Source organism: Haliotis cracherodii, unplaced genomic scaffold (genome assembly GCF_022045235.1).
Source record: "Haliotis cracherodii isolate W230 unplaced genomic scaffold, xgHalCrac1.p SCAF_2, whole genome shotgun sequence".
Taxonomy (NCBI): Eukaryota; Metazoa; Mollusca; class Gastropoda; order Lepetellida; family Haliotidae; genus Haliotis; species Haliotis cracherodii.
In genome coordinates, this window is record NW_027266275.1 from 30,715,593 (window position 1) to 30,741,465 (window position 25,873).

The following is a 25,873-nucleotide window of genomic DNA, read 5'->3' on the forward strand; positions in this document are numbered from 1 at the left end:
TTCCCCAATAAAAGTGAATTGGTCTATTGTCAGCATGTGTTGTGAGAGCAACGTTGATGGGTGGTTCTGTTAATGAACTCATTGAGGCCACTGAGTCATTATCGCGACGGCAGCGTGTAGGCTGTGAGAACGGATGTTGTACAGTGGAGGAAACTTTTGTTCCTTCGGTGAACAATGTGGATTTGTCTGGGAGATCAGGTGTCCCATTCAGGTGTGGACATGTAAGGTTATCTCTTCATGTTCTCGCGGACTCTTAACGGGAGGAGGAAGCCCCTGGAGGTGAGACTTGTACCGTCCCGGATCCACTTCACCAACTGTCTCGACCCCCAGGCTTTACATGACGAGGGGGTGATGGGGGAGTTTTGTCGGAAGGTGGTGGAGAGGGGGGAATACCCCCGGTTGCAGGTAGCGGAGAAGGATGGGCACTACTTTACCCTGAATAACACCCGACTCCACCTATTCCGTCGTCTTGAAGAGTTGGGACATTGTCGTAAAGTGAAGGTGGAGAGGATTCCACTTAAAGAGATTCCTGAGGGCATTCGACAGATGATGACTCCACCTCCATCAATTAAACGTAAGATTGATTATTATTATTATACTCACGTGGATCGAATAATGCTATTCAATTAGGGATAGAAAAGATTATTCACCTGAATGATGTAACTTTCTCAGTGCTATAAAAGTAGTAAAATGACCCACACGTTTAGGAAAATCGTCGGTAAGATAAATAAATAACAGAAATATTTTGTTTGCCTTTAAACAGCATCGTTCTATCAATTCACTCGGGACTCCCGGTTCCATGTAAATGAAAATACATGAAAATAAATGTGATTCTGTTTCATAATTTTAACGATACATGTGCAACACATTCATTCTATATTACATGTTACATTATTCTATGAAACATTTAATCTATCAAGTTGATCTGTTAATTGGTAACTAATAACTTGTGGTCAGCAATGCTATGAAAACTATAACTAATGGCCCAACACGTCTAGGATAAAACACGAGTATGGTGGGAACTTTCCTGATTATTGATAAATGTAGCTCGCTCATATCTCATGTCAAATACACCTGTGAAATCTCACTGACAAATAGAGTCTTAGGTAAAAAAAACCACATGATATACAGAGTACATGTTATGTCTTCATATGTGTCGAAGAAATCTCTCACTGACAACATGTCACCGAATGATTCCGAGTCATTCCAACTTGTCTCCCAACAGACGTGATACCACCGCAGACAGTAATTCACAGAAAGCCTAAACATCTGTTGCAGTTTGTCTACCACGTGGGGAATGAACACACGTGCCGTAACGTGGTAACACAAACAGCCGGCGTCGACATTAACTCAAACGTTTCTATGATTCTAAAAGCCCTTTTAATGTTTGCTCTTTCATATATTGACTATATTCAAGCCGAACGAAATGCCAAGCCATCTGATTACGTTAGTGTATGGCTTCTTGAGTTGATAATAGGATCTTTTCATAGATATATTTGCTTCAGCGAAAAACGTTTTATTTCACATTAAACGTAAAGAGATATGACAATGAGACAACTTTCAATTGACAGCAGACTTTAACATCGAAAGGCTATAAAAAAAACTAATAAAAATCATGTTTGTTGGATCTAAGCATGACATTAGAGATTTGAGTATGACTGCGTTCTGTTTTAACTAGCCTCATTGTGTAGACAGATAAAGAAACAAACACTTATATCCATCTAATCTCAGTTTCCTTAGATACAAAACAAAAATAAGTTCAATGTGAGCAGTCAAATGGTGGCTAGAATCAGCCTAATGATAATAACGCATACGTGATACAGTAACCAGTATCAACCTGAAGCCGATTTGATAAATGGTTTCGTCAACGAGAACTGTTAGGTCATGGCAAGATAATACGCTAGCAAATGTTAATATTGGAACATTATTACGGTGTGGCTACAACATACAACCGACATGGATTACAGTGCTAACAGATGTTAATACTCCTGGTTCTTACAGAGCTGTTGTCCCCGCATCTGCATCACCTGAAAAAGGACCAATTATTAAAAAGTAGCTATTACCTCAATGTTTTCTGTTTAGAATGAAATAACTTCCTTTCTTGATATTTTAATTATAAGAGAATTATGTAATCGCATTAATAATGTCATTTTGTTGCCATTTGTTAATTCAAAGTTTATATTGTTTTCACTGATGATTATTCTAACCTTTAGGTCATGTCGTTTTAATAAGTACGTCATGGAACGAAACCCTATTTATTATAATAATGCAGAGATGGTAATATGCTGATGGTAAGCTTGAAAGTGGCTTGAAACTAGCACCAAGTTAATAATGAATCTCATGAAATGAGTGAGTGAGTGAGTTGGGTTTAACGCGGCCGCTTTTAACATTATTCCAGTCATATCGCGGCGTGTCAGCTTAATGTGGGAGGAAAGCCCGAGGTGATGCAGGTTTCAGACGTTTACCACTTCGGTAAAACCCACGGGTATGTTGCTGACAAACCTAGAAACATAATCGGGGCGAACCGGGATTCGAACCCACAATCATAGGTTTCTGGCGTGCCCAAGGGACGCAACTCTGCACAGCTCATGACATGAGTTCGGCTTGGAGAACGTGAACGTTTCACTGTGTATTGTATTCCAGTTCGTGTTATGAATAGGCAAATATTTATGGTTACAAGTTTTAAATCTATGTATGTGATAAATTAGTCCCTTCACTGTACTTTGTCGACAGGTTTATAATCTAAATTTATGCATTATCAATGTATGACTTGATTTAGTAACGACATGGCTGAATTATTGCCGATGTGACTATAAATCTTCACTCACTCACTGTAGTTACTCGTAAGATATACCGCTTCCGAGATGCAGTGGATAGAGCGTCTGCCAGGAGAGCTGAAGACGTTAAAAGATAATTCTTATTGTTACCCTGCCTGACGCTTGGCATAACGAGGATACACATAGGACTGGTCGGCTGGACTAGTACAAGCACAGACACACACATACACACACACATGCAAAAGACATACGCACAGGCATGCATTACGCTATATAAGAGCAATACTCTTGAATGCTCCGATAAACCCCATTTCACCTCGCCACCTCTTGTCAGATACATTTCCCTCTGGTGATCGGTAACTCTCGTAATGTTATATCGTTTTTTGAAGCTGACGAAGAAGTTTGATAACTGAAGCCACACATTCTGCGTGAGGATCGAGTACATATAAAATGAATTGTTTGGCCTTCGTAATCTAATAACCATGTACTTTGATGTTAGTTTGTCGAAATTATTTACAAAACCAGTCTTCATTGTGGCGCCACGCTACTATTATTGAGAAATTATTTTTCTGATATATTGGTGATGCTTTGAAAGGTTATCGAGGAATCGCAATAACAGACTCTGTAACACAATTAGATTAATTCATATTGTAACGCTAATATATCTGTAGGGAACCCAGTTGACCTGTCAGACTTCGATCAATACTTCAGAACAAAACAAATCATTCACCAGTCCATTGTGTTTAATGCGAGGGAAGGCAAATTGCTAAAAACCCAAAAGACACAGAGCACAGCGTAAGATACATATATATTCTATACACTTCTCTGTAAACAATAGGGTCCCACTGAACGGAACCGTCACATATGAATTATATATGGGGTCTTTGAAAGGCATTTACAACTGATACACATAAGAGAGAGAACATATGGATGTCAACTTCTTTAGTACACCTGATGAAGGAGTAAGCATATAAACGTTTTGTTCTTCATTATAAAGAAGTTGACATCCATATATTCTCTTCCTTATGAAATATATATGTTGTCATGGGTGATGCATGTATTGATTCTCGAACGTTCTATTTAAGCATAAGGGTGTGTGTTTGATGTGTGTGTATATGTGTGTAACGTCATAGGTTTTGCGAGTATGTAGACATTGCTATGAATTCTTGAGAGTGCACATAACAACGCGTTGGTTCAGGATACACAAAACACTGAGCATACTTGCTCAAGAATGCACACAACGCTGAACGTATCAACAGAAGAGTCACTTGTTCGATTCTGGCTGAATCATAAGCATGTGTTTTCGAAGCACTGTCAAATAGTAATGATATCACAGCATAACAGAATAAAACAAACCTGATCAATATTAAAAACACATAAAAGTACAAATAGACTTGACCTTACCAATTACAACCAGGCTACAGACCAACAGTGACCAAAGCTGGACCACCTCAGTGGGGATAATGGGGATCAGTGCTTATACTTCCTGTGTGATTCTCCAGCAGGATGTTTGCCATCACTTCTGATAATCATTAAGTTATTTTCATTAATCATCATATTTATGTACACACAAAACCAATTACATTCACTCAAATGAGTGAGTGGGTTTGATTTTACGACGCGTTTAGCAGTATTTCAGCAATATCTAGGCGGGGGACATCAGAAATGGGCTTCACACATTGTACCCATGCGGGGAATTGAAACCTGGTCTTCAGCGTGAGTAGCGAACGCTTTAACCATAAGGCTACCCTTGGTAGCAATAATCATCTGAACATCTTTTCGAGTAACTGGCCGTAGTGCTAGATCGGAGTATAACTGGATATCCTTGTTGAAACGGAACTGCGTCCCAGTAGCACAGATGGCACCAATAAGCCAGTTTACGTCTAGACTCGACAAAGCCATCTCACGGACAAAAGAGTGTATAGTTGAAAATGATGACGCTCACGACATTGATTGAAGTCTTTATAATGTCTGTAATGTATATCCCATGATTAGATGACTTAATGGGCACCAAGAGACATCTTAGCTGGGACCTTTTATTAACTAGTTTTACGATTTCGCCTTCTCAACAGTTTACAGATTATATGAAGAACACTATTTAATTCCGAGTCTGTTAACACAGTTTAATAAAAGACTGAGAAGTAAAATAACTTGACTGAACGACCAAACTTCTTTCGAAATGATACCCTGACGACCATACCTTTAAAGTAACACTTTTTATAATGATTTTGCTTGTTATTTCTATCTTATTCTTCATAAATAACACCAAACCAACCTAACTAAATGAAACATCTAAAACCAGAATTGTTTTCTTTTAAAACCAGAAACAGAACAAACACATTGAGAATCTCACCATCGTGTCTGCAAGTATATAGTAGGTAAAAGTTAAAACTCAGAGGCTTTCCGGGAAGATTTAAGTTTTATCTACGAGTGTTGATATATTTTCCACCAAAAGACACGAGGGACGGTGAGATTGTATTTATAATCTTAAATCATTATTTCAACCTTTTAAGTTTGTACCCATTACTAACCAAAGTCTAGAACGTAAAAAGTACAGCGAACCAGCTTCCAAGGCAGAGAGGTTGCAGTTGTTATTTGATTGTGACGTCATGTTAACGGATGCACCCACAATGGTCTCACACAGGCTATATTTTCTGTGGAAGCTTGTTTGGGATGATAAAACACAGAATCCACTACACTAATATGTTAGCTGCTAACCATGATATACATTGCATTTCTACATTTCGATTAACCAAACAACCTCCAGCCCAATATGTAATAAGGTTTTTTTTTAAATGAAATGAGTATAAAAATAGGTTAAGAAGTTATCAGAAAATATTCAAATTCAATTATTTTAGAAGATGAAAACCTATACTTAATCTAACAGTGATGTTTTTGTTATCTGTTGTCATCCTTAGAACTTGAAGCATCATTCCGAAAACGACAGCATGACTTTAAACGTTTAACAAAACTTCTCAGCCATAACTTAACAAATAATAGTCATGTTTCAAGGAGACCGAACCTATTAATCTCTTAACGATGTAAATGCAGTCTGTTGTAGTTGCTGATTCAATAATTGATTGATGATTTTTCCCCCTTTTAATGACAACTCTTAAAAATATTGATGGAAAATGGATTCGTTCAAGCTAAAATCTGTTGTGTATAGTGTTACGAGTAAACCCCTTGACATAGCTAATATCGATATATATTACAATGTCATTAATTTGATCATTTGATGTAAATGTAATACGCATAAGTGAATGTATCCCTTGACATGTATACTGATCTTGCAGTCTGACGTAACGAAGTAAACACGATCTGACCTGAGGTGGCTGCGATAGCCATTGTACAATATTCCTGTTGTAATGTCAGATGGTGCTAACTGCAACATTTGAAGGTCATTTCTTAATGCAGATATTCCAGAGGCCGTTTCACATCGTTTCATATGACATCCTTCATTGTTTCTTTAGGATATATATTACTTTATAAACATTGTTACCAAAGTACCCAAGGGAAACACAAGAGACAGGGAAAAGTGAGTAGAGAGAACATCATAACATGGAATAAGTTTTAGATTTAACGGATTCGATACTATCATGTACTTCTAGTCTCACGATATTTTGTCATACTTTGTCGTTCTTTTCATTTTGCACGAAGCTGTAAGAGTCATATATCTAGTGACTGCAATTTAACCTTGACTATACACGTAGAAAGGCACACGCTACCTGTTATGCGTTTGATTAATGCTTACGTGATAATGATACCATGTATGACCTTTGAAATGTGTGTCCAGATGACTAGTGGTAATCTTATTTCACCAGCCGTCATTGTTTGTAGCTAGTCTTATTTGAACAAGACAAAAAGTGTTTGCCATCTTTTGCATTTTCTTTAAGTTATATTTATTTCTAATGAGTCAAAAATTGAAGCACTGTGAACGGGTAAAGAATTACAGACCCCAAATGCTACCAGGCAATGAGGTCGACTATCATTTAAGTTTCTTCAGTGAATTCAGCCTAGCATGAATTTCGAAGGCTGATACATATCAGTGCAGTGTGCCGTGGAGGTTTAAAACTGGCGAATTGCTCACTTGAAGAGATGTAGCCTATTACAAGAGTCAATGCCCGAGGGTAAACCTATTCGTATAACAGTATATGTGACAGGAACATTCACCAAACAGACCATAACCTTTTCTCACATATTATTAAGTTACTGATAGTTCCAGTGAAGACAAACAGAAAAACATGACCTTTTCTATCAGTAGCATCCGTCTGTGTGAAGATTAAGGTCACTGTACATCTTGCTGTTTGGATCGTGTGAGTGAGATTGGTTAGATATTGCGTAGAAGAGTATTTCAGTTATATCACGACATGTCGGCATTCACGTGGGACGAAAGAAAGAGATGCAGGTCCTAATATACGAAACTGGGCATGGGAAGAATAACGGACGTGATGTGTATAGAGATGTCCGCAACATGCGTCAGACTGCTGCAACTTTATGTTAAGAAGAGAGTATTCTCCACGATCTGGTTTTCATTTTGGGCCGAAGTCTTGACGCTGTATTCAGTGACTTGCCTGAAACTATAGCTAAGAAATGTTCTCTATGAATTATAACTATTAATTGCTCAAATGAATAATACAATTCGTGTACAGACGAAGTGGGTTTTCAAGACTGTTTGTGACGGGTGCCACTGGTTGGGCAGAATATGCTCACCTTTTGCGAGCACCTGATATCATCACTATTTGATAGTGATTCATAAACACCTGATCATGTCATATTCGGAATCGTTCAACCAACTCTTCTTTTGGCAGATAATTCTTTTGAATATGGAAAGGGTGTTGGCGTTTTTATTCAAGCAAATATTCTGGTGCTGTCAGTTGAACCGAGACAAGTCTCCCTTAAGAGACCATCATTCACACCATTCTTTCCAGGTGGTTCTGGCTTGCGGAGAATAAAAATCACCTTCACGTGATAGCGATCTCCATATCACAACATCACACGTCGGGCTGACATGTAATAGTCATGTTGACATTTGCACGTAGAAGGAAGTTTTATTATTTCCCGGTCGACTCGAATGTGCACATGATGCGCCACAACCTGGCACAGCTGTCAGAATTGCGAAGCGTTTTATGAATATTTATAATGATAGTTCCGTCATAGACCAGTCGTGCTTGTGACCACAAAACAGATACAGACTTGTTCTCATTGTCCGGCATACTGCCGGATTCATTTACTAACAGCAACGTTATAGCATGTTAGCGACATAAACGTTTAACCGTTTCGCTTTACAGCTACTCGTGACTGCAGAAGAAATATGAGTGTATGCTGCAGCTGGTTCAGACACGGTGTTAAACTCTCTGTTTTGTCCTTGTAAAGTACTAGATTTGTGGTGTTCTGTGTAGATTATGGCGAATACCAGTGCCTCATTCATTATTCAGAGTCATTAATATTTGTCGGGAATACTTCAGTTTTGTTTACTTTCCCTGCATTCTTATAAGTATCTCAGTGACGTCAATCACATCGGGTTAAAAACGTTGTTGATCGAAAATGGAGGTTTGTTAGGTGCTATTTTGGTTATTTGTTTCTCCCGTGTTACAAGGTGAGGTGAAATGGGGTTTAACCTCGCTCTCAAGATTATTGTACTTATATAGCTACGTGCATGTACGTGTGCGTTCGTTCGTGCGTGCGTGCGTGCGCGTTTATTCTCGTTTCATAGTGCTGACCCTCTATGATACATCGTAGTTTAACATGGATACACCACTCAGATGAATATACGGACTCCGAGCAGATCAGTCCTTGTTTTACCCCTAATGCCAAGCTCCAGGCAGGGTAACAAAAATGATCTTTTAACGTCTTTTGGTAGGATGCGGTCATGACCTTCCCCTCTACTGACAGACGCTTATCCACTACACCACGAAGAATGCCCTTGTGCTTGTCTCAAATTGTGTCTCAAATTGTGTTTTACAAAGGCTGCGCCATTTAAATAATGCATCTGGTAAGCTTTACACAAGCCTTCGGGGACCTAGGCTACGTTTTGTTTAGCGATTGAGACTTTATGTTCTTTATTTTAAAGGACTTTCACATTAGATAATTCTAGAACATGTTGACAGTATCAAATTCATCACGTTGGACATCAATTTTGTATGCACGATATATTGGGAATATTGGCTACACTCCGGTGTGACCGCCCATATTGATTTAAGGAGCAGGTGTGCGACGCCATTACTGCAACAAATGATGTCATATTTCGCAGATGTTCAAAGAAAAGTACTCGTGATCCGTACGCACAACCGTTTGTTTGCCTGTGCATGTGAAGGTATAATTACCTGAAAGAAATTACGTGTATCCTTGACAACGTATACATCACATTAATCACACCCATGTTAAAGTAATGAAAACATCTTTGAAGTAAACTCTTAAGGTGGCCTACCGTCTGCGTACACTAAGTCATCATTGTGTTTATTGAACGACGAAATGAAGTCAAATTACCCGTTGCATGAAATTAAAGGTATTGTGCTTTGTATAATGGCCTGTTTATTTCCTTCAGGTTAATTATAGGTAATGTTTGATCAGGTAGAAAGTAACCTTCTAATGACCCTGCTACGAAAGATGGTAAGTGGTGTTACAGGGTATAGTTAATGGTCAACTGGCTTAGTTATTAGTCAAACCAATGGCGCAGTTCGTTAATGGACAGGGTTCTTCCCAGTACTATTGGATTCCTCCGAGCAGGAACATGCCCCCTTTAGTTGACTACAGGAAGGAACGGGGAAGCCTAGTAACTTCAAAGAATTAGCTTCGTTTTCTCTCGTATATACACTCTTCAAAAAAAGAAACGCACAGATAGTATGTAGTTCATTGAACGTGACTACACAAAGAATCTGGTATATAAATCAGATATATGTTATTGTTATATGTCTGATATTCGACAAACGATGCGTCAAAACACAGCATTTGTCGATTTGCAATGTCTTAAACGGCATTGTTTTCACACTTGTTCAAAAATGTCATGGACGAAAACAGTAAAGCAAAATGCACGTGCAAGATATGGAATTTGTAACTCATGGTAGTGGCTATAAAAAGGCAAGCATAAGCCAATAATTTGTCATTCAATTGTCAACATGTTTCGAAAACGTCGAGACGCAGCGCTGCCGATCGGAACATAGCCTTAGAACGTATCCAAAGAGGAAAATCGCAGTCTTCTGTTGCACGCCACTTGAACGTCTACCACAGCACCATTTGCAGCCCTTGTGACCGATACACACAGTTCAATTCCACTGCAGACCGTCCGAGAAACGGCCGACCAAGAGTTACCATCCCTGCAGGATCGCTACATTCGACTGTTCCACTCACGTCATCGCAATGCCACAGTTACAAAGACTGCAGGACGCATCCCTGGTTTGAGGAGGATATCGGACCAGACTGTCAGGAAACATCTTCGCGAGGCTGGAATCCGACCCAGAAGACCAGTTTTCGTCCCTGTTTTGCACCAGATCCATCGACATCGGCGCTTGCGTTGGTGCCAGCCTTGACATTTGAGAAACTGGAGACTAGTGTGGTTTTGCGATGAATCACGATTTCGTCTTCACTGGTACGATAACGTGTTGATCGTTGAGCAATGAGCAACTGGCCAATGCGTAACAAGCAGAATGACTCAGAATTCCGCAGGACAGAATTCGTACATTTATCCAGTCACTGCCGAGGGGATGCAGAACCGTGATTGCTGCCCGGACCGGTCACACGAGATACTGAGATCAGCGCAACCTTGTGGCCTTATGTGACATGACAATGAACAATTTTCAAGGCCTTTGTACAACGACTACATGTGCTAACTGTGGTGATGTTAATGTTGCTCTTAATCAAATTATTGTGTTGAAGCAAACAATTTAAGACTCAAACTAATTTTGATAATTTGACAAAGTATTATTGAGATACCGAGTCTGAGTGAGTGACAATGGTTTTACGCCGCCTTTAAATCACGGTGGGCGACAAGGGAAATGTGCTTAACCCAAGCGGGTAAAAAACCTGAACCGCCGGCTTTTCAGTGAAAGCATAAGTACGGGTGTGGGTGTCACAAATCCAAATCGGACGGAATCTCTGAATATTTCTTCTAAGGGAGGCAATTCAACGTGGCATGATATACTCTGAGTATCATGTATCCTGTGGTTGTTCTTTACAAACACTTCATTCCGCTAAATATATCATGTAAATCTCTGAAGACGTAATTTCTCAAGCTTACACGTAAATATAAACGACACATCTCAATGCTGTGAAACAGCTGTTTGAAGAAAACAATTTTTATGCTGCCATCTCTTTCAAAACCCTTCAACTTTATTTTCCTCAAAGACACATAATCCCATGGACGTTAAATATTGGTCTTAAATGTATTTGTTTGAGGACAAGATGGAAGAACTCCACTTGAGTCGACGTCATTATATCTCAACGTGGACCTTTGAAATCCCCGGAAGTGACAAGGGGTTCGTGTGTGTTCACAGGAGGACCAATTAGAGCGCCATATTCTCATAAACCCATTATTTGAAACATCTCTTCAAAGGTAACGGTTTTCTGAGATTGACAGAAATATTAGATCGTTCACACATGTGTGTAACCTATAAAACATCCGCTAATCGCCGGTTTTTATTCGCGTTGACGTGTTTCATGATGTTTTACATTTGTCGTTGTCTTTATGGTGATCAACGTTTGAAGTTGCGGAATTACCGCGGCGGAAGGATATGAGCATCTGCACCCACGTAGTGATTAGTTTAGTCTATGATCTAACAAACAAATTCATAGATACTCCTGTTGGGATTTATCCCGTTGTTCTGCATGATCGGACCTTTTGAAACAGAGAGAGCTTCCTTATTATAAGCCTTGGCTAGTTTTCAAATTTCTTGATTAAAAGGACACGTTCGTGAAGACCCCGAGAAGCCTATATCCCCACAAGGCAGCTGTGTTCTGGGGATTTGTTGCTCTAATAAGCAGACTGATACGGCTTCGCTTTAACACGATGTAGTGAATTAACGGCAATAACCTGAATACTAAGTAAATCAGGAATCGTCTGAAAGACCTAAAGTATCACCTTCTGCGACTCTTGTGATGCGTTGATGTTCCCCTCGACATCAAGTGAAGAATGTTTGTAGCAGGTCTTTAGAGTGAATTGACAGCCAGACCGAGCATTAATCCCTACAGATACCGAGTGATATCGGAGATGCACAGTATCAACATTACGTGACGTTGTGATGGATTACTTCAGTACAGATCATGTAGCGTCTATAGAGACGTTGTGAGCATTGAGTATGGAGGCATTGGCTTATTTAAGACAACCACTGCAGACATTTGTATGGTGCTAGTGGCATATATTGAATGTTTGCTAACGTCAACATAGGAGATTTATCATGATTCTGTAGATTAATTTGTTCAGGAAGATTTACTGTATTTACCATTATTCAATTTGGTGAAGAACCACTTGTAGAAGTGTGACTTCAAAGACTGCTTGTATCGACGTGTGCCGAGTGCCAAGACACCTTCTGATTGTAAGACCTCCTACAAAGCCAGAAATGCTAAAAAGGAAAGATAATCATTCAAGTGCTTATTAGGTAAATCTGAGACGATGTCGGCCTGTTTGCCCAGGGAGAAGGTGCCTCCGGTAAAGACCATAAATCAGAAGCAGACAGCCAATGATTAAAGATATTGGATAAAGCCGGCAGGCTCTGTAATAACATGACGACGTAAAACATGTAAACTATATCAAAGAAACTGTCTGGTGGTGTAAAGAATCCTGGACAGACCAGAACATATACCTCTTCCCTTACGAACGTGTAAGCTTAAGTAGAATGCCCGAACTATAAACACCCCATGGTTATGAAATCTAATATTCATCGCAGACGGATCTTAGTCTGTTCCATCCGCTGCGGTAAACCCAATTTAGACGTACAAGTAAATCCGATTGTAGTCTTTTCATTCTTAAGTCTTGAGAATATGTGAATGCTCTGATACACAATGTTCCAGTCTCTTTCCCCTAACTGCTTATCTATTAAATTAACATCTGACGGTTAGTGCGTTTCTAAAACAGTGGACGGCGTTCTTTTACGACGGATCCGTATGATTTCAATCTGGTTTCGGCTCTGTGTCATAAAATTAAACTACTCTTGACATTGATGAAAGGCGATATGTACGAGGAGTTCGTTGGTCGTTCTGTTTACAGAAGACATGTCTGGATCAAATGTTCGGATCTGAAGAATTGGTTTTGTTTGCAAGGTTTGCAGTTATCTAATCGCATCTCACGAAATCCTAGAGGAGTACCACTTCTTCGGAGGAGCACTATATATGGAAAATCTAATAATTCTGAGAACGTAATGAAGTTGGTTGTTTTGCAGATGGTGACCTTGAGACATCGTTCTTTCAGTTATACTAGGCAACTTTTAAACAGAACAGTTGCAACTATGCACTGTTTCATGTCGAGTGTACTTACATCTTCAGTCAAATCACGTACATGTTCATGTTGCAGTCGGTCACTAACCTGTCTTTATCATATAATGTATTTGTGAAGTGATCAAGGGATGCGGTCATTGTATGAACATTGTACTTCGTGTTCCAAGTAATTATCTAAACACTTTGGTAATCTTTACAATCATTGACGTCTGTGTATTTGTTAGGGATAGGATGCTGTCATAAATTACAAATCTACCTTATTCATTGTGTATGACGTGAATGGTCATATAGTAGTAGTATATACCATAAAAAGGAAAATAAGTTCTGGGAACCCGCAATGATCTTACACGGACAATTTATGCCATATATTAATCTGTTTTGATCCATGCATTCTGTCAAAATGGCAGTTATTTGACCATGATAAATATACAATCGTCGATTCCATTATGATGAACATGTATGGTTCATGCAGAACTCACCATCGAACTCCGGTATTCAATGTCCCAGGAGTTCGGTATTTAATGTCCTCCAATGGGCTATTCGATGAAGTTCACATTAGGTATGATTTGTACATGACCACGCTTAAAATAGGCGTGGTTTGTCTAAAAAGGAATATCACTCTTGAATCAGGTTATTTGAACATAAATATGTTCACAAAAGTTAATAGACCTTCTTGAAACTTGCAGTAGCCTTAATTTCAAACAGGCAATTCATTCAAATGTCTAGACCAGCACTGGAATTGAGGACCAAATCAGGGACCCTTGTGAAGGAACTTTCATCTTATAGTCATCCAGCACCATAATTCTCGTTGATTTGTTTTCCACAGTCACCATAGATCTCAATACTGAACAAACACTCGAGACTGGGAAGACAGAAGGTGGATCAGTTTATGTCCCTCGTGTGATCACCATCGTGATTCGTGCAGATAATATTTCAACTTGAAGGTTTCCCCTGGAGGTGTAGGACGAGAGGTTGCCTGGAGGTTAAGGTGATAAGGGCCCATTTAACGTTACGACTGTCGTAAGTCCAATTTAAAAAGCCTGTTGCACTACTTTAAGCTAAAGGGCACTGTTGTGCATGGTTTCGTCCCTGAGCATTCAGAACCGCGGGTATAGATATCCGTATACATGACACTGGTGTTGAAAGGACTACCAAAGAATCGTTGAACATATTACAATCTTTACACGATTTCAGAAGCCAGACTAGCCTCGGGCAAACTGGCAGCCACAGCAAATGTGATTCCAGTAATTTTAAAACTGTTTGTGTCTGAGCTGAAGTATGCGTATGAGCTGAGTATATCCATCTAGCAGCTGGTGATTACCCTATTTAAACAAAGACAACGCGTCAGTTTGTCAAAAAGCAACGTTAAGTCCTTGACCGTAAATTGCACCAATCGTGGATCGTAGTCCTCCTTTAAGACCTTCTCTGTATCTACTGACACTGGTTCCGAATTCCTAACATTCTTCACCCATTGAAATTTAATAAGGAAATTATATAGATACCCATGGTAGAGATCGTTCTAGTCAGTAACTCGGAACTACTTAGATATATCTTACTTTTCAGCGTTTTGTTAATCCGATTTCGATGATATTGAAGTCTACAAGAAGGAAGTTCCAACCAAATCAATATACGTATACATGCTTGTATGCACGAGAGTCTGATTTGGAACGCACGTTAAGACACCTCAGCTTGTCAGTTCACAAGTAACCGGAATCAAATCACACGCCCGGATTTGTGTGTATAAAGCAGAACACTTCATTTTCTACCAGCTGATTGATCTCCTGAAAATATTCGCACTGAATAGCCGGTGGGAAACATAGGATACAAAATATTCAAACGAGAACACAAATTAGGGTTGTAAGTTAAAACAGCCAGATGTGCCATCAGTCCGTTTCAATTATACTCTTCAGCTCATAGTATAATCCGATCAAAGTCATTTAATGTAATTTGCTCCAGTTTGTATACAGCATAGTCTTTGACCAACGTTCCATATCTAAAGGGGACAAATGGTCAGGTTTACTGTACGATTCACTGGATCGTGGTAGACCAGAACGAACGATCCGCTGTCTTGATCATGAACTTGGCCATCTTTGGGTTTTGCGCTTTTGAAATATATTTCTTTATCATGTCACAGGTCACATTACTAAATATATTATTTCCAACATTCAGAATGCCTTGCCCTGTTTCATATGAGTGACACAATGACCAGAGAAGCGTTCTGTAGATGTATCAGGAGCCAGTCCTGAGTTAGTAATCCCATCTTCGCACTGACCATGCGCCTTTATCTGCCAGCAAAGTACCAGGCCAAAACAAATGTGTTTATTCCAATACCTGCGTAATTCTTGGCTTTCTACCACATTAAGTTGACACATATTGTTTCGTCAAAACAGCACTAAATAAGTTCACTGTGAGCACACAATATGCCAGTTTCATTCTTTTTACAACATCTACGTGAAACCAATCGCGAAATCATTGTACAGAAATTAAAAAGATATAAGGTTAATGTCTCTGGTTCTTCAACCTTTCGTTTGAAAGGATGGATGTGTTGAAAATGGTATTATTACAACATATACATGGTAGTAATTACGAACATGCGAACAAAATAAATAAGAGAGTAGGTTATTTGTCAGTGGTGATTCAAATTGTCGCTTTCGGATTTAAAGAGGACATCGCATTAATCATTATCCGTGTGAAACAGGATGTCTACATTTTAAAGTGGCATTTACAGTTATAAAATATGTATAACACACTGTAAAAAGATATGCCCCAGAGAATACGCCCAGCAAACAGGCGACAATGTTGCCAATATCGGTAAATCGGCTTAACTGTTTCCATGTCGGAGACTATTTATTATCTGAATACCAACCTGTGTACAATCCTTTACCCTACCCTCTTGAGAATGTTAGCCTATATCACGACATGATTTAAATATAACTTCACACTTGTCGTGCATATCACTAACCCTTATGGACATCATTGCCATTGTGACAGGACCGATTGCTGTTTGTTCCTTTGTTTGTTTTTTGCTTAACGCCGCACCGATTGCAATCAGATTCATCATTTAATTGTATAAAGTTCATTGATGAGTAACTCAAACGAACGTATCCCTGATGTTCGAATCCCAGATGTCTCCTGATTATGATTTTGTCCTGTTCCTGGGTTTAGCCAAAGCGGTAAACGTCTAAAATCTGCATCACTTCCTCTCGCATGAAGTTGACACACCGTCCTATCACTGAAATATTGTTCAAGACGGAGTTAAATCAAACTCACCCACTTATTCATTCATTGCTAAAGTAGATATCTCAAATCCGTCTAAAAACTTTTCAAGAAAGACACTCTTGAAATATGACGCGTCAAAGTAACGCGAAAAGGTCTATGGAATACATCTTTAATAATAAATTAAACACCAGAAACGCGCGCACACGCACGCGCGCACGCACACACACGTGCGCACATTAGCACTACAAAACGTGAAGATTTCGAGTGACAACAACTGAACATAACATACATGTTATAGTCAATGTGCATACTGACTGAAATTTTCACGACATTTTGATGTGTAATTTCATCACCCGTTGACTAAAATGATGGGATTAAAAGAAAACGAAAGTCAACGTATATATACTTTTTGGCTTCTAATACTAGCATAATAGTCTGTTATGATGTGTTTGAGTCCTTTTGATCTTATTTATAAATTTTAATCAAAATGTTACATAAATGGAAATATTTTTCAGTGAATTTGTAAAATAACCGAACCATTTAGACATTTCTAAATTGTCTAAGTGAATACCGTGTTGCACATTGACTGTAACATACATGTACACTCATGGCGTACTCTTGATTGAATGATACGCATGCACTTTGATCTTTGAACTCACGCATCTTTGCTATAGGAGCACACATATAAATATTAAACGCCAGAAAATAATCAGTGTGGATTATCTGCTGAAACAGATTCATCTGGACGCAGATCGCAAAATAGTGGTGAAAACTTTAGGAAAATCAATGATGACATGAAGTGTTCGCGAAAAGGGTATGCATGTCCTGTTACCTACGCTTACAACGATTCTTCAGTACGACGACGGCTTGTGAACCATAGAGTCCTTTTCTCATTATGACCAACAAATAAAGTAGTGAGTGAAGGTCATGTGATCCGTGAAGATCCGGGTACGAACTGGTCGTCAGTAACCAATGCTTGTCTTAAAATGCGACTAACGGGATCGAGTGGTCAGGCTCGCTGACTTGGTTGATGCATGTAATCATTACCCAATTGTGTAGATCGATGCTGCTGGTCCAGACTCGATCATTTAAACGCCGTTTTATACAAACACAATTGGCTATGCTTAGGCTATTAACAAACGGGGATCAGACACTCATAATGCTAATAATAATAATAAAAGGAAAAGTAATTTTCCGCGTCGACTTATCCTTAAAATGCAGGCCAACTGAAATTGGTGATCAAAAGGCCAATTTCAATGTGTGCCCAGTTGTGTTTGCTGGTATTCTCGGTAACAGATATAACAACAGAATTATTCCTGTACGACCTGTGTTTAAAATAAAAATATTTAAAAGTTTTACACACTCAGTTCAGAGAAAAATGTTGCCCGAGAAACATTTTTGTGTGCAGCCAAACTCTTGGTCCAGCAAAATTACTCGGAGGTATGTCAAGATAAGATCATTCCTTCTCTAGGAAAGGTTTATTGAATTTATGTGGATCAGGGAGACACTTGAAAAATGTGTGTCCTCCAGATTGGAACATGAACTATTTGGCCGATACCTAGCATGTGTCAGCGTTCGATTGTGTGTGGGCACGATGGCTCCGTTTCTGGTCCAAAGTCGATCGAAACGGACCATTGGCTGTCCTTTCAGCCTCACCCGAGCAGCAAATTAACCTAGACGCTGTTAGTCAATTAATGAGGGATAAAGTTCGTCAAATTGTGTTTCGTGAGGTTTGTGCTTCTATCCTGTCATTTCCCCCACTCCTAGGACGCAGAAATCAACTGTTATTGGCTGTTTCGTCTGCTAAATCTAAAAGTCGTCAACTGAGAGACCGGTCAGAAAATTACATGTGGCAAATGTCTCCTTCCTGTGAGCCATTTGGGCAATGGCACATTTAGTGTAATTTTGACAATCAATGTGAATCTGTAGAGAACCGGTACTGATCGATAAGAACCGAGTAGTTGTAGATGACAGAGTCTACCAAGGTGTAATGCTGGTTAAGGAAACTTGTCGTGTAGAGGCTCCGGGCTCAAACCTCTCAGACCTGACGGACGAAATGTCAACATTTGAAGAGATTGAATGAAGACCCGCCTCAGGTCTCACTTGATCGATTGGAGGGGCAAACTGACGTCGCGGAAATGTCGCATCTAACAAGCATAATGACTGTTTCACTTCTCAATATTACTGACGTCAACGCAACGAAATCTTATTGTGCCGACAGAGGAAAACTTAAACTCTATTTATATTTAGAAGATGATTCCGTGAGAGCTTGAAGGATAACACGTGGGGATCCATGCAGTCGGAATTAATATGGTTCTTCCGCTTGAGAACTGGATATATTTTGGCACGATAGTTTGCACATAAAAGTATTTCAAGCCCATCAACTTTTGAAAATAAGGTCAAGATTTCAAGATACCAGATGACGGAACAAGCTTCTCTGGTAATGAAGACAACAATGTTGTCAACCCGCTCTGCTTTCAGGGTCTTCCGAAGAACTATAGGCGTTGCAAAGAAAACTCCAAATTATTTTTTTGCAATCGGACTACGTTTCGTTTCGAACTAATAACGATATCTAAACCCAAGTGTTTAGGTTAGGGAGTTCAAGGTGATAGTGACTACGGGTAAACACAGATAATGCTTTGTTCATCGTGGCCACACCACCTTAAGACAAATCTCTACCGTCAACATCTTGCTTCAGCTCCTATGGTTGGTTGTTGCCAGTAGCCTTAGGGGGCCATTCGATATTCGAAAAAGGGGGAATAACATTGGCAAACATCGTTAGGGGGAACTATTGCGGTAGGATGTTCCGCAAAGACCAATACGTCCCTGGATACCGACATTTAAGAGCGGTAGGGTAGAGTGGTGTATTGATCGTATCAATTATCAACTCACAGTTGACGAAACTAAAGTACACACTCTTACATTATCAGCAAGGTTGGGTAGTGTACTCTATTGATAATATGCGCAACTAATATGTGTTGGAATGTTGGAACATGGCCTTTACAAGCACACATTCAGATCTTCATTGATGACAGGTACATGCACCTATAATAGGTGGGTCATTCTCACCACGATTTATTTTATAATTAAAGCATATGTAAATCGTAAGTGTAGGAAATCAGTTAACCCTCACCTTTGCTGGGATATGTTACCTTGAATACATATATTTATTATGCATAAATGTCAATATTCCAGCTATATGACGGTGGTCTGTAAATAATCCAGTCTGGACCAGACAATCCATTGATTGACGTAACGAGCATCGGCAATCGTAATTAGGATACGATGACATGCATCAACCAAGTCAACGAGCCTGAACTCCTGATCCCGTTAGTTGCCTCTCACCTGAGACCACTCCTAACCCCTACCTTCACGGCGGACGAACACAAGTAAACAAGTTCCTTTTCTGCGCTCTTACCCTCAATCTGTTCCTGTATATTTCACATCAGGGAGTGATGAAAGAACCGCAGGCGAATTTGACACATTCGTTTGCCCGTAATGAAAAGGTCTATAAGTGCGATGGCACATGAACTGATTGTATTCCACAATGAGTCGTTACTGAGGGATAACACATAGCTGTCGTTAGACACCGACGAATCTTGATTTCCCATCAGGATCAGCAATAGAGGCCTACTGTACCAAACGCGGAACCATTTTACTCAGAGTGAATGCTGGTAACTGCTAGAAAAAAATAAATCTGGAAGGATGACTGTGGATGCTCCGTTGTGTATTCTAAGCTAGTTTATATGTCTTGTATGCACATATGCACACAGAAATAACGTATTCTGATAGCCATTTTACAAATTCGTCAACTGTGGTGGTACACGATGTTAAGTTTTGTAATACCACGCAATTTCAATGTAAAAAATGTTCTGATACTGACACTGCCATACGCTCGAGTAACTGAAAATATTCCCAGAGAACAAGATTGATGTATTGAAGTAATAGTTACTGTTCAAACTATTTGTTTATGAACATATTTATGTCAGGGTATTACGATAAATAATTACTACAGTCATTTGAACTGACCTTTTAATGAGCTAATTGGTGTTCTCCAGTCCAACAGTAAGGACCCGAATTGTACCTCCATTGTAACCAAATCCAGTTAATGTTAGCTGATGTGTTGGCACAGGTGCGAGTGGTCGGACTGTTATATGTTGGATCATGCATTATTTTTCTTTTACGAATGTATTTGACAGCATATGGTTTCAAACATAACTGATGTTGTTAAAAAGGTTCCTCAAGTAAGATTACAGGAAATATGTGGGTTTGTTTGCAAGAAACACTATAAGATGAAAGTATATGTATACTCTCTTTGATATGACTGTGAACATAATTTCTTTATGTTTTCGTACACAAAAAGACTGGCCATCAACAACCTTCGTAAATACCACTAGTTTCATCACAGAGAAACCTTTCATAGGAATCGGTTTTATTGAGAGGAAATGTTGGCCTGCTGCGCCTCACAAACAGGCTTTGAAGAGTCTGCCTCGAAATGAAGGGGGTTTAGCTAGCTTATTCCTTTCAATTATCCCAAGCCGAGCCATAATCTTTGGGACTGAAATGTACAGAGAAAGAAATATGGCCTTCGTTGGTTACACGAACACTTAATTACAGTCTATAGTCTGGTGAGTCAAGGGTGGAAACTCAGTGTCAAAATAGGTGCATGCAGCAGTATGCATGGTGAATGTGATAATGTTGACTCAAAAGTGATATATGTAATGCTGTATTTAATAACATCAACTTAATGATGTCGTATGTATGACTGATGAAATATGAAAAATGAATAAATTCAATATTGTTGTATGATGTGTGTGTGTGTGGGGGGGGGGCGAGATGAGGTGAAATGGGGTTTACTGTTGCGTCCAAGATCATTGTGATGGTATACAAACGTGCACGTGTGTGTGTGTGTTGCTGCTTATACTATTCCGGACTATTGCCGATTTTATGATGCTCGCCCACTGAGATGCAAAGCCGTAGTTTAACTTGAGCCGACCAATCCTTGTTTAGGCCCCTTAATGGCACAATGGTTGGTTGGTTGGTTTGTTGTTCAACGCCGCACTCAGCAATATTCCAGCTATATGACGGCGGTCTGTAATTAATCGAGTCTGGACCAGACAATCCAGTGATTGATATCATGAGCATCAATCCACTCATTTGGGATCGATGACATGCATCAACCAAGTCAGCGAGCCTGACCACCCAATCCCGTTACTCGCCTTTTAAGACAAGCATAGTCACCTTTTACGGCAAACATGGGTTGCTGAAGATCTATTCTACCCCGGAATCTTCACTGGTCTAATGGCACTATGAACTATATAATGTAGTATACACGATGCATGCGATAACATCGACTCCAACCTGATAATCTGGTCTTTTGTAGCTCAGTTTTATTACTATCTTTTTAAAAAAATTTCAGATAACCAACGAAAGGGTTATCAGCCAGTTGGTCAAGTTCAAGAACCAATCAAAACTCAATCGGATGATGACAGTAGTGATGACGTCACTGAGACAGAGGAATCAGAGGACTCGGACACAGACAGTGGTGAGTTGAGTGAATGACATAGTCAGCATTTCATCACGGCGTGTCAGCTTGATGTGGGAGGAAATCCCAAAGTGATGCGCGTATCAGACGTTCACCACTTTGGATAAAAAGTGGTTAGTTGAATGGATGCAGGCAGGGTACTGGATGTATAGTTGTAGCTTATTGCTCAATGTACATTGCAAACAGGCCCATCACAAGTATGAAGTGAATACATATAACATATGTAACAGATCCTGTAAATGTGAGAATTTGTGTAAACGGGAAGCCTTTTTCCTTTGAGACGCTGAATGTAACACGGTATTATTTTCTATCATATGTTGGCAGATTTAAGCGATGAAGACGATGAGGAAACTTCCGAGGAAGTGTCGGAAAATCAATCACAAGAAGAGGATGAAAGTTTGTTGTGACAGGGGTTGTCCTTTCTCTCCGACAGTGGACAAATATTGACCTTTTGTAGGGCAGATGGATAGAACAAGCGCCATGATTCTATAGTAAACGACACAGTCAAGAATTACCGGCGACTTGTGCTCAACTGAAAGCAATGTAAATATGTTAATACTTCTTGACATCGGTTTTTTTCTGAGATTGTATTTGTACTTTTTTGACGACAGGGACTGAATATATTTCCTTTGGTCTCATACCATATTCTTTAATACAGGGACACATACAGGTTCGTGTGGGAGTGAATCAGAAATGTTTTCAATAAACAGGTGAATGCAATATCGATCCATTGTCACGTCACATAAATACACGAGCAGGTTATTCAGCAATCAACGTCAGGAAGAATGGAGACATCAAACAGACATCCAGTGCTTATTCATTCACGATAAATGTATGAAATTGATTCAGAAAAAAACTCACACTTACCTTTTATATGTGAGATGTACACGATTGATATGTAAGTGAGTTTAACGCCGCTTTGAACAATGTTGACGTTAACGTTATGTCACGGCGTGCCATCTTACTGAGAGGAAAGACTATAGAAGCAGGAATTAATTTACCACTTTGGTGAAACACCCGAGCGTGGTAACTTTGTCGTAGAACCAAGGATCACAATTTCAGCGAATCTTGGAGTCAAACTTTCAGACGATCATTTATGGTATTGTATTTACATAAATCTTGTTATATTGTAGAGGTGAGTGAAGTATGGTTTTAAGTATCTCTGGCACCGACACATTAATTTACATATTGCAAACTGTATTGATATTTTGTGAGAAATAAACACTGTTTCAATTGTTAGTGATGTATGCCTAATTTGTCATTTAAATAAAGAATTCGGCAAATATTCATATTATCAAGTATTTGATGACAATGACCACTTACAAGATTTTGTAATCCTGCGAGACGTTATTATATCAATTACAAGTAAAACTATGTTATACATTATACCTAGAGTTTCACAATGATTTATCTGAATAATATACACCAGGAAGGTCAAATTTAACTGAATTACAGATGCAGTCAAACGTTAGAGGCGGTGGGTAGTTTAGTGGTTAAAGCGTTCGCTCGTCATGCCGAAGGCTTCGTTTCACCACATGGGTACGAAATTTGAACCCCGTTTCTGATGTTAGCCATCTTGATCTTACTGGGATATTGGTAAAAGCGGCGTAAAACCATCAAGAACTTTAATGAGCTTTGCTTCCGAAATGCTGATACGAATTCACCACTAAGATGCGATTAATATAATAAAGACATATCATACCTTGACGCAAATGGTTGTTGCATATATGTTTAATAAACTCTTTTGTGGCTCAGTCTTACGATTATTTTTCACTCAGTAGTTCCTTTTGAAAAAAAAAATCATTTCATCCTAGTTTTATAAAGACTTTTTTAAAGACAAAACGGTTGCTGGAGATATGTGAAAGTTAATGCCACGGTGCCTAATGGCAATAATAACGTCAAGCAGAGGGACATATACGACAGGGACATAAAGAAGTTTGAAAGGTCCTTTCATCATGTGAATCCACCAGCATTGGGATATCGACCAACAAAATTTCGTTTAAAACATTTTACACGGGAAAAGGTTCTACTGCATGTGAGCTTGATTGCAAAGTGGAGAAGCAATTGACGCTGGTATTACCAAACTTTAATCAGCCACGAGTGGCCTCAGCGCCACTAATCTGCTCGGCTGTTTTCCCTGATGGAATTAGAACAGTGCTTGATAGGGCTTCACTGCCTGACAAGATTTCCTCAATTTTTGGCTGTTTTGTTCCGTGATATGCCCCCGGTTCTAATACAGGTCCAATGTCAGTGACAACAATCCGAATGATGATATATGATTGAAATGAAGTTCCTCGGGGGCACTCGGATGTCGCTCAATTTCCATCACCAGCTCATCTGAGTCCTGCCTCCAACAGACGTGCAGATCAAAGACCAGGTTAAATAAGATCTACGAGGCATGGCTCACATAAAAGAGACAGTTTTCAAAGAAATAATCAAAAGTTTGTTACTTTTAGAGATCAGTTGAATCGGGGAACCTGTGCATCACAGACGTAATTTGAAGAAAGGTTTTAAAAAATATTCGGGAATGCATTAAATCCGTCTTCACTTCGAATAGAAAATGGTCCAACCCCTGAATAGCTACATTATATGGCTAAAATAAATCTATGTATCACCAAATAAATGTTGTATTCATCTACATAAATCTAATGGAATAGAGATGAATATTCTCATGTGACAAATATCTCACAGGGAATGAAACGAATCTGATCTGGAGTAGACATGAGCATCAACATTATGGGGAAATTATTGCTGTGTTTGCATGATATAAAATCGGCTCAACACCTAAAAGCAATTAGCAGTAATTGGGGGTTACTAGAGGGGAGGACTTATGTCTAAAGTTGTCGGAATCACTACAGTAGATGAAGCACCCTATGAGTCTCCCATGGCCAGACAGCAGCATAGCCCAAAATTTATTGCTACGATAGTGAAAGTCTAGTTTCACCAATATTGCCACTTTAGCCATGTTCCTAGCCTCTGTAAAAGCTATTTTGGAGGGCAATGAAGATATCGATGCCATAAATCGTTGAACCAACTGACAGATACAACTATGAAGAGGGCACCTATCAAAATCCAATATCTATGAGGATTGAATGTCACAATTTTCATCTATATGGAAATCTGGAACTGGTTATACTGGAGTGTTGAGTACTTGACGTTTATGACAGTCAGTCAATCAAATCCCCATCAGAAAACCACATTTTGACCACCAAGGGCGTGTCAAGAACGAGGATGAATAAGGCTCTCGTGAGAAACATGGAAGGGACCTTGATTAGAAATTGATTAGTTCAAGAGAGATGAGCTAATGATTATGGCAAACTGATAACTGATACTGATTCAGTAGAATGAATGGAAATAGACTAATTAGCCCGTATAAAAGACCATCTGTGGTCTGTGGTAACCGCCAGGACAATGTCGGCATGGATCGGATGTTAGCCAACAGTGTCTTGTAGACAGGGGTCAGTGGGAAGCTGGGCTGGGAGAAGGAGGTCTCTCACTCTGAAACAGAAGCATCCGTCTCCACAAGCACTTAACTGTTATTATCATTGATCATACGAGAGTCCGTACACTGTTATCGTTCTGATAGTTACATAATGGAACAGACTTGAGTAATTGTACTTCGGTGACATGTTGTATGAAGACTGTAGTCAAAGATTTACATGTATCAGTGATTCAAGTTCTTAGTAAATATGTGCAATGTATGTAAATATTCTTACATACTTGAGACAAATTCGGCCTTTCACTTCGACTGTGTGGCCGAGTTTCCGCGGGTTTCATGTATTTGATTGTTGTCGTGAAATTGTACCTGACACGTCTGCAATATATGAATCTGAAGTTGGACATGAGTGCTTCTGATAGGTCATATCACCAGTGAGTCCCTAATTAACTTCTTTGACAGATAATGTGC

General features: G+C 39.3%; 1 protein-coding gene across 1 annotated transcript; it reads left to right on the forward strand.

Annotated features, from left to right (window-relative positions):
• Positions 1 to 23,205, forward strand: LOC139468985 (uncharacterized). The gene is made up of 3 exons (XM_071251124.1): positions 1 to 574; positions 21,841 to 21,966; positions 22,291 to 23,205. The coding sequence occupies exons 1-3, from the start codon at positions 238 to 240 to the stop codon at positions 22,371 to 22,373; spliced, it is 546 nt and encodes a 181-aa protein (XP_071107225.1). The 5' UTR covers positions 1 to 237; the 3' UTR covers positions 22,374 to 23,205.
• The last annotated feature ends 2,668 nt before the right edge of the window (positions 23,206 to 25,873 follow it).

Coding starts and splice junctions, on each gene's coding strand:
- LOC139468985 (XM_071251124.1), top strand. CDS start 238: ATGTTCTCGCGGACTCTTAACGGGAGGAGGAAGCCCCTGGAGGTGAGA. Junction 575..21,840: donor TCCACCTCCATCAATTAAAC/GTAAGATTGATT, acceptor AAAAAATTTCAG/ATAACCAACGAAAGGGTTAT. Junction 21,967..22,290: donor GGACTCGGACACAGACAGTG/GTGAGTTGAGTG, acceptor ATATGTTGGCAG/ATTTAAGCGATGAAGACGAT.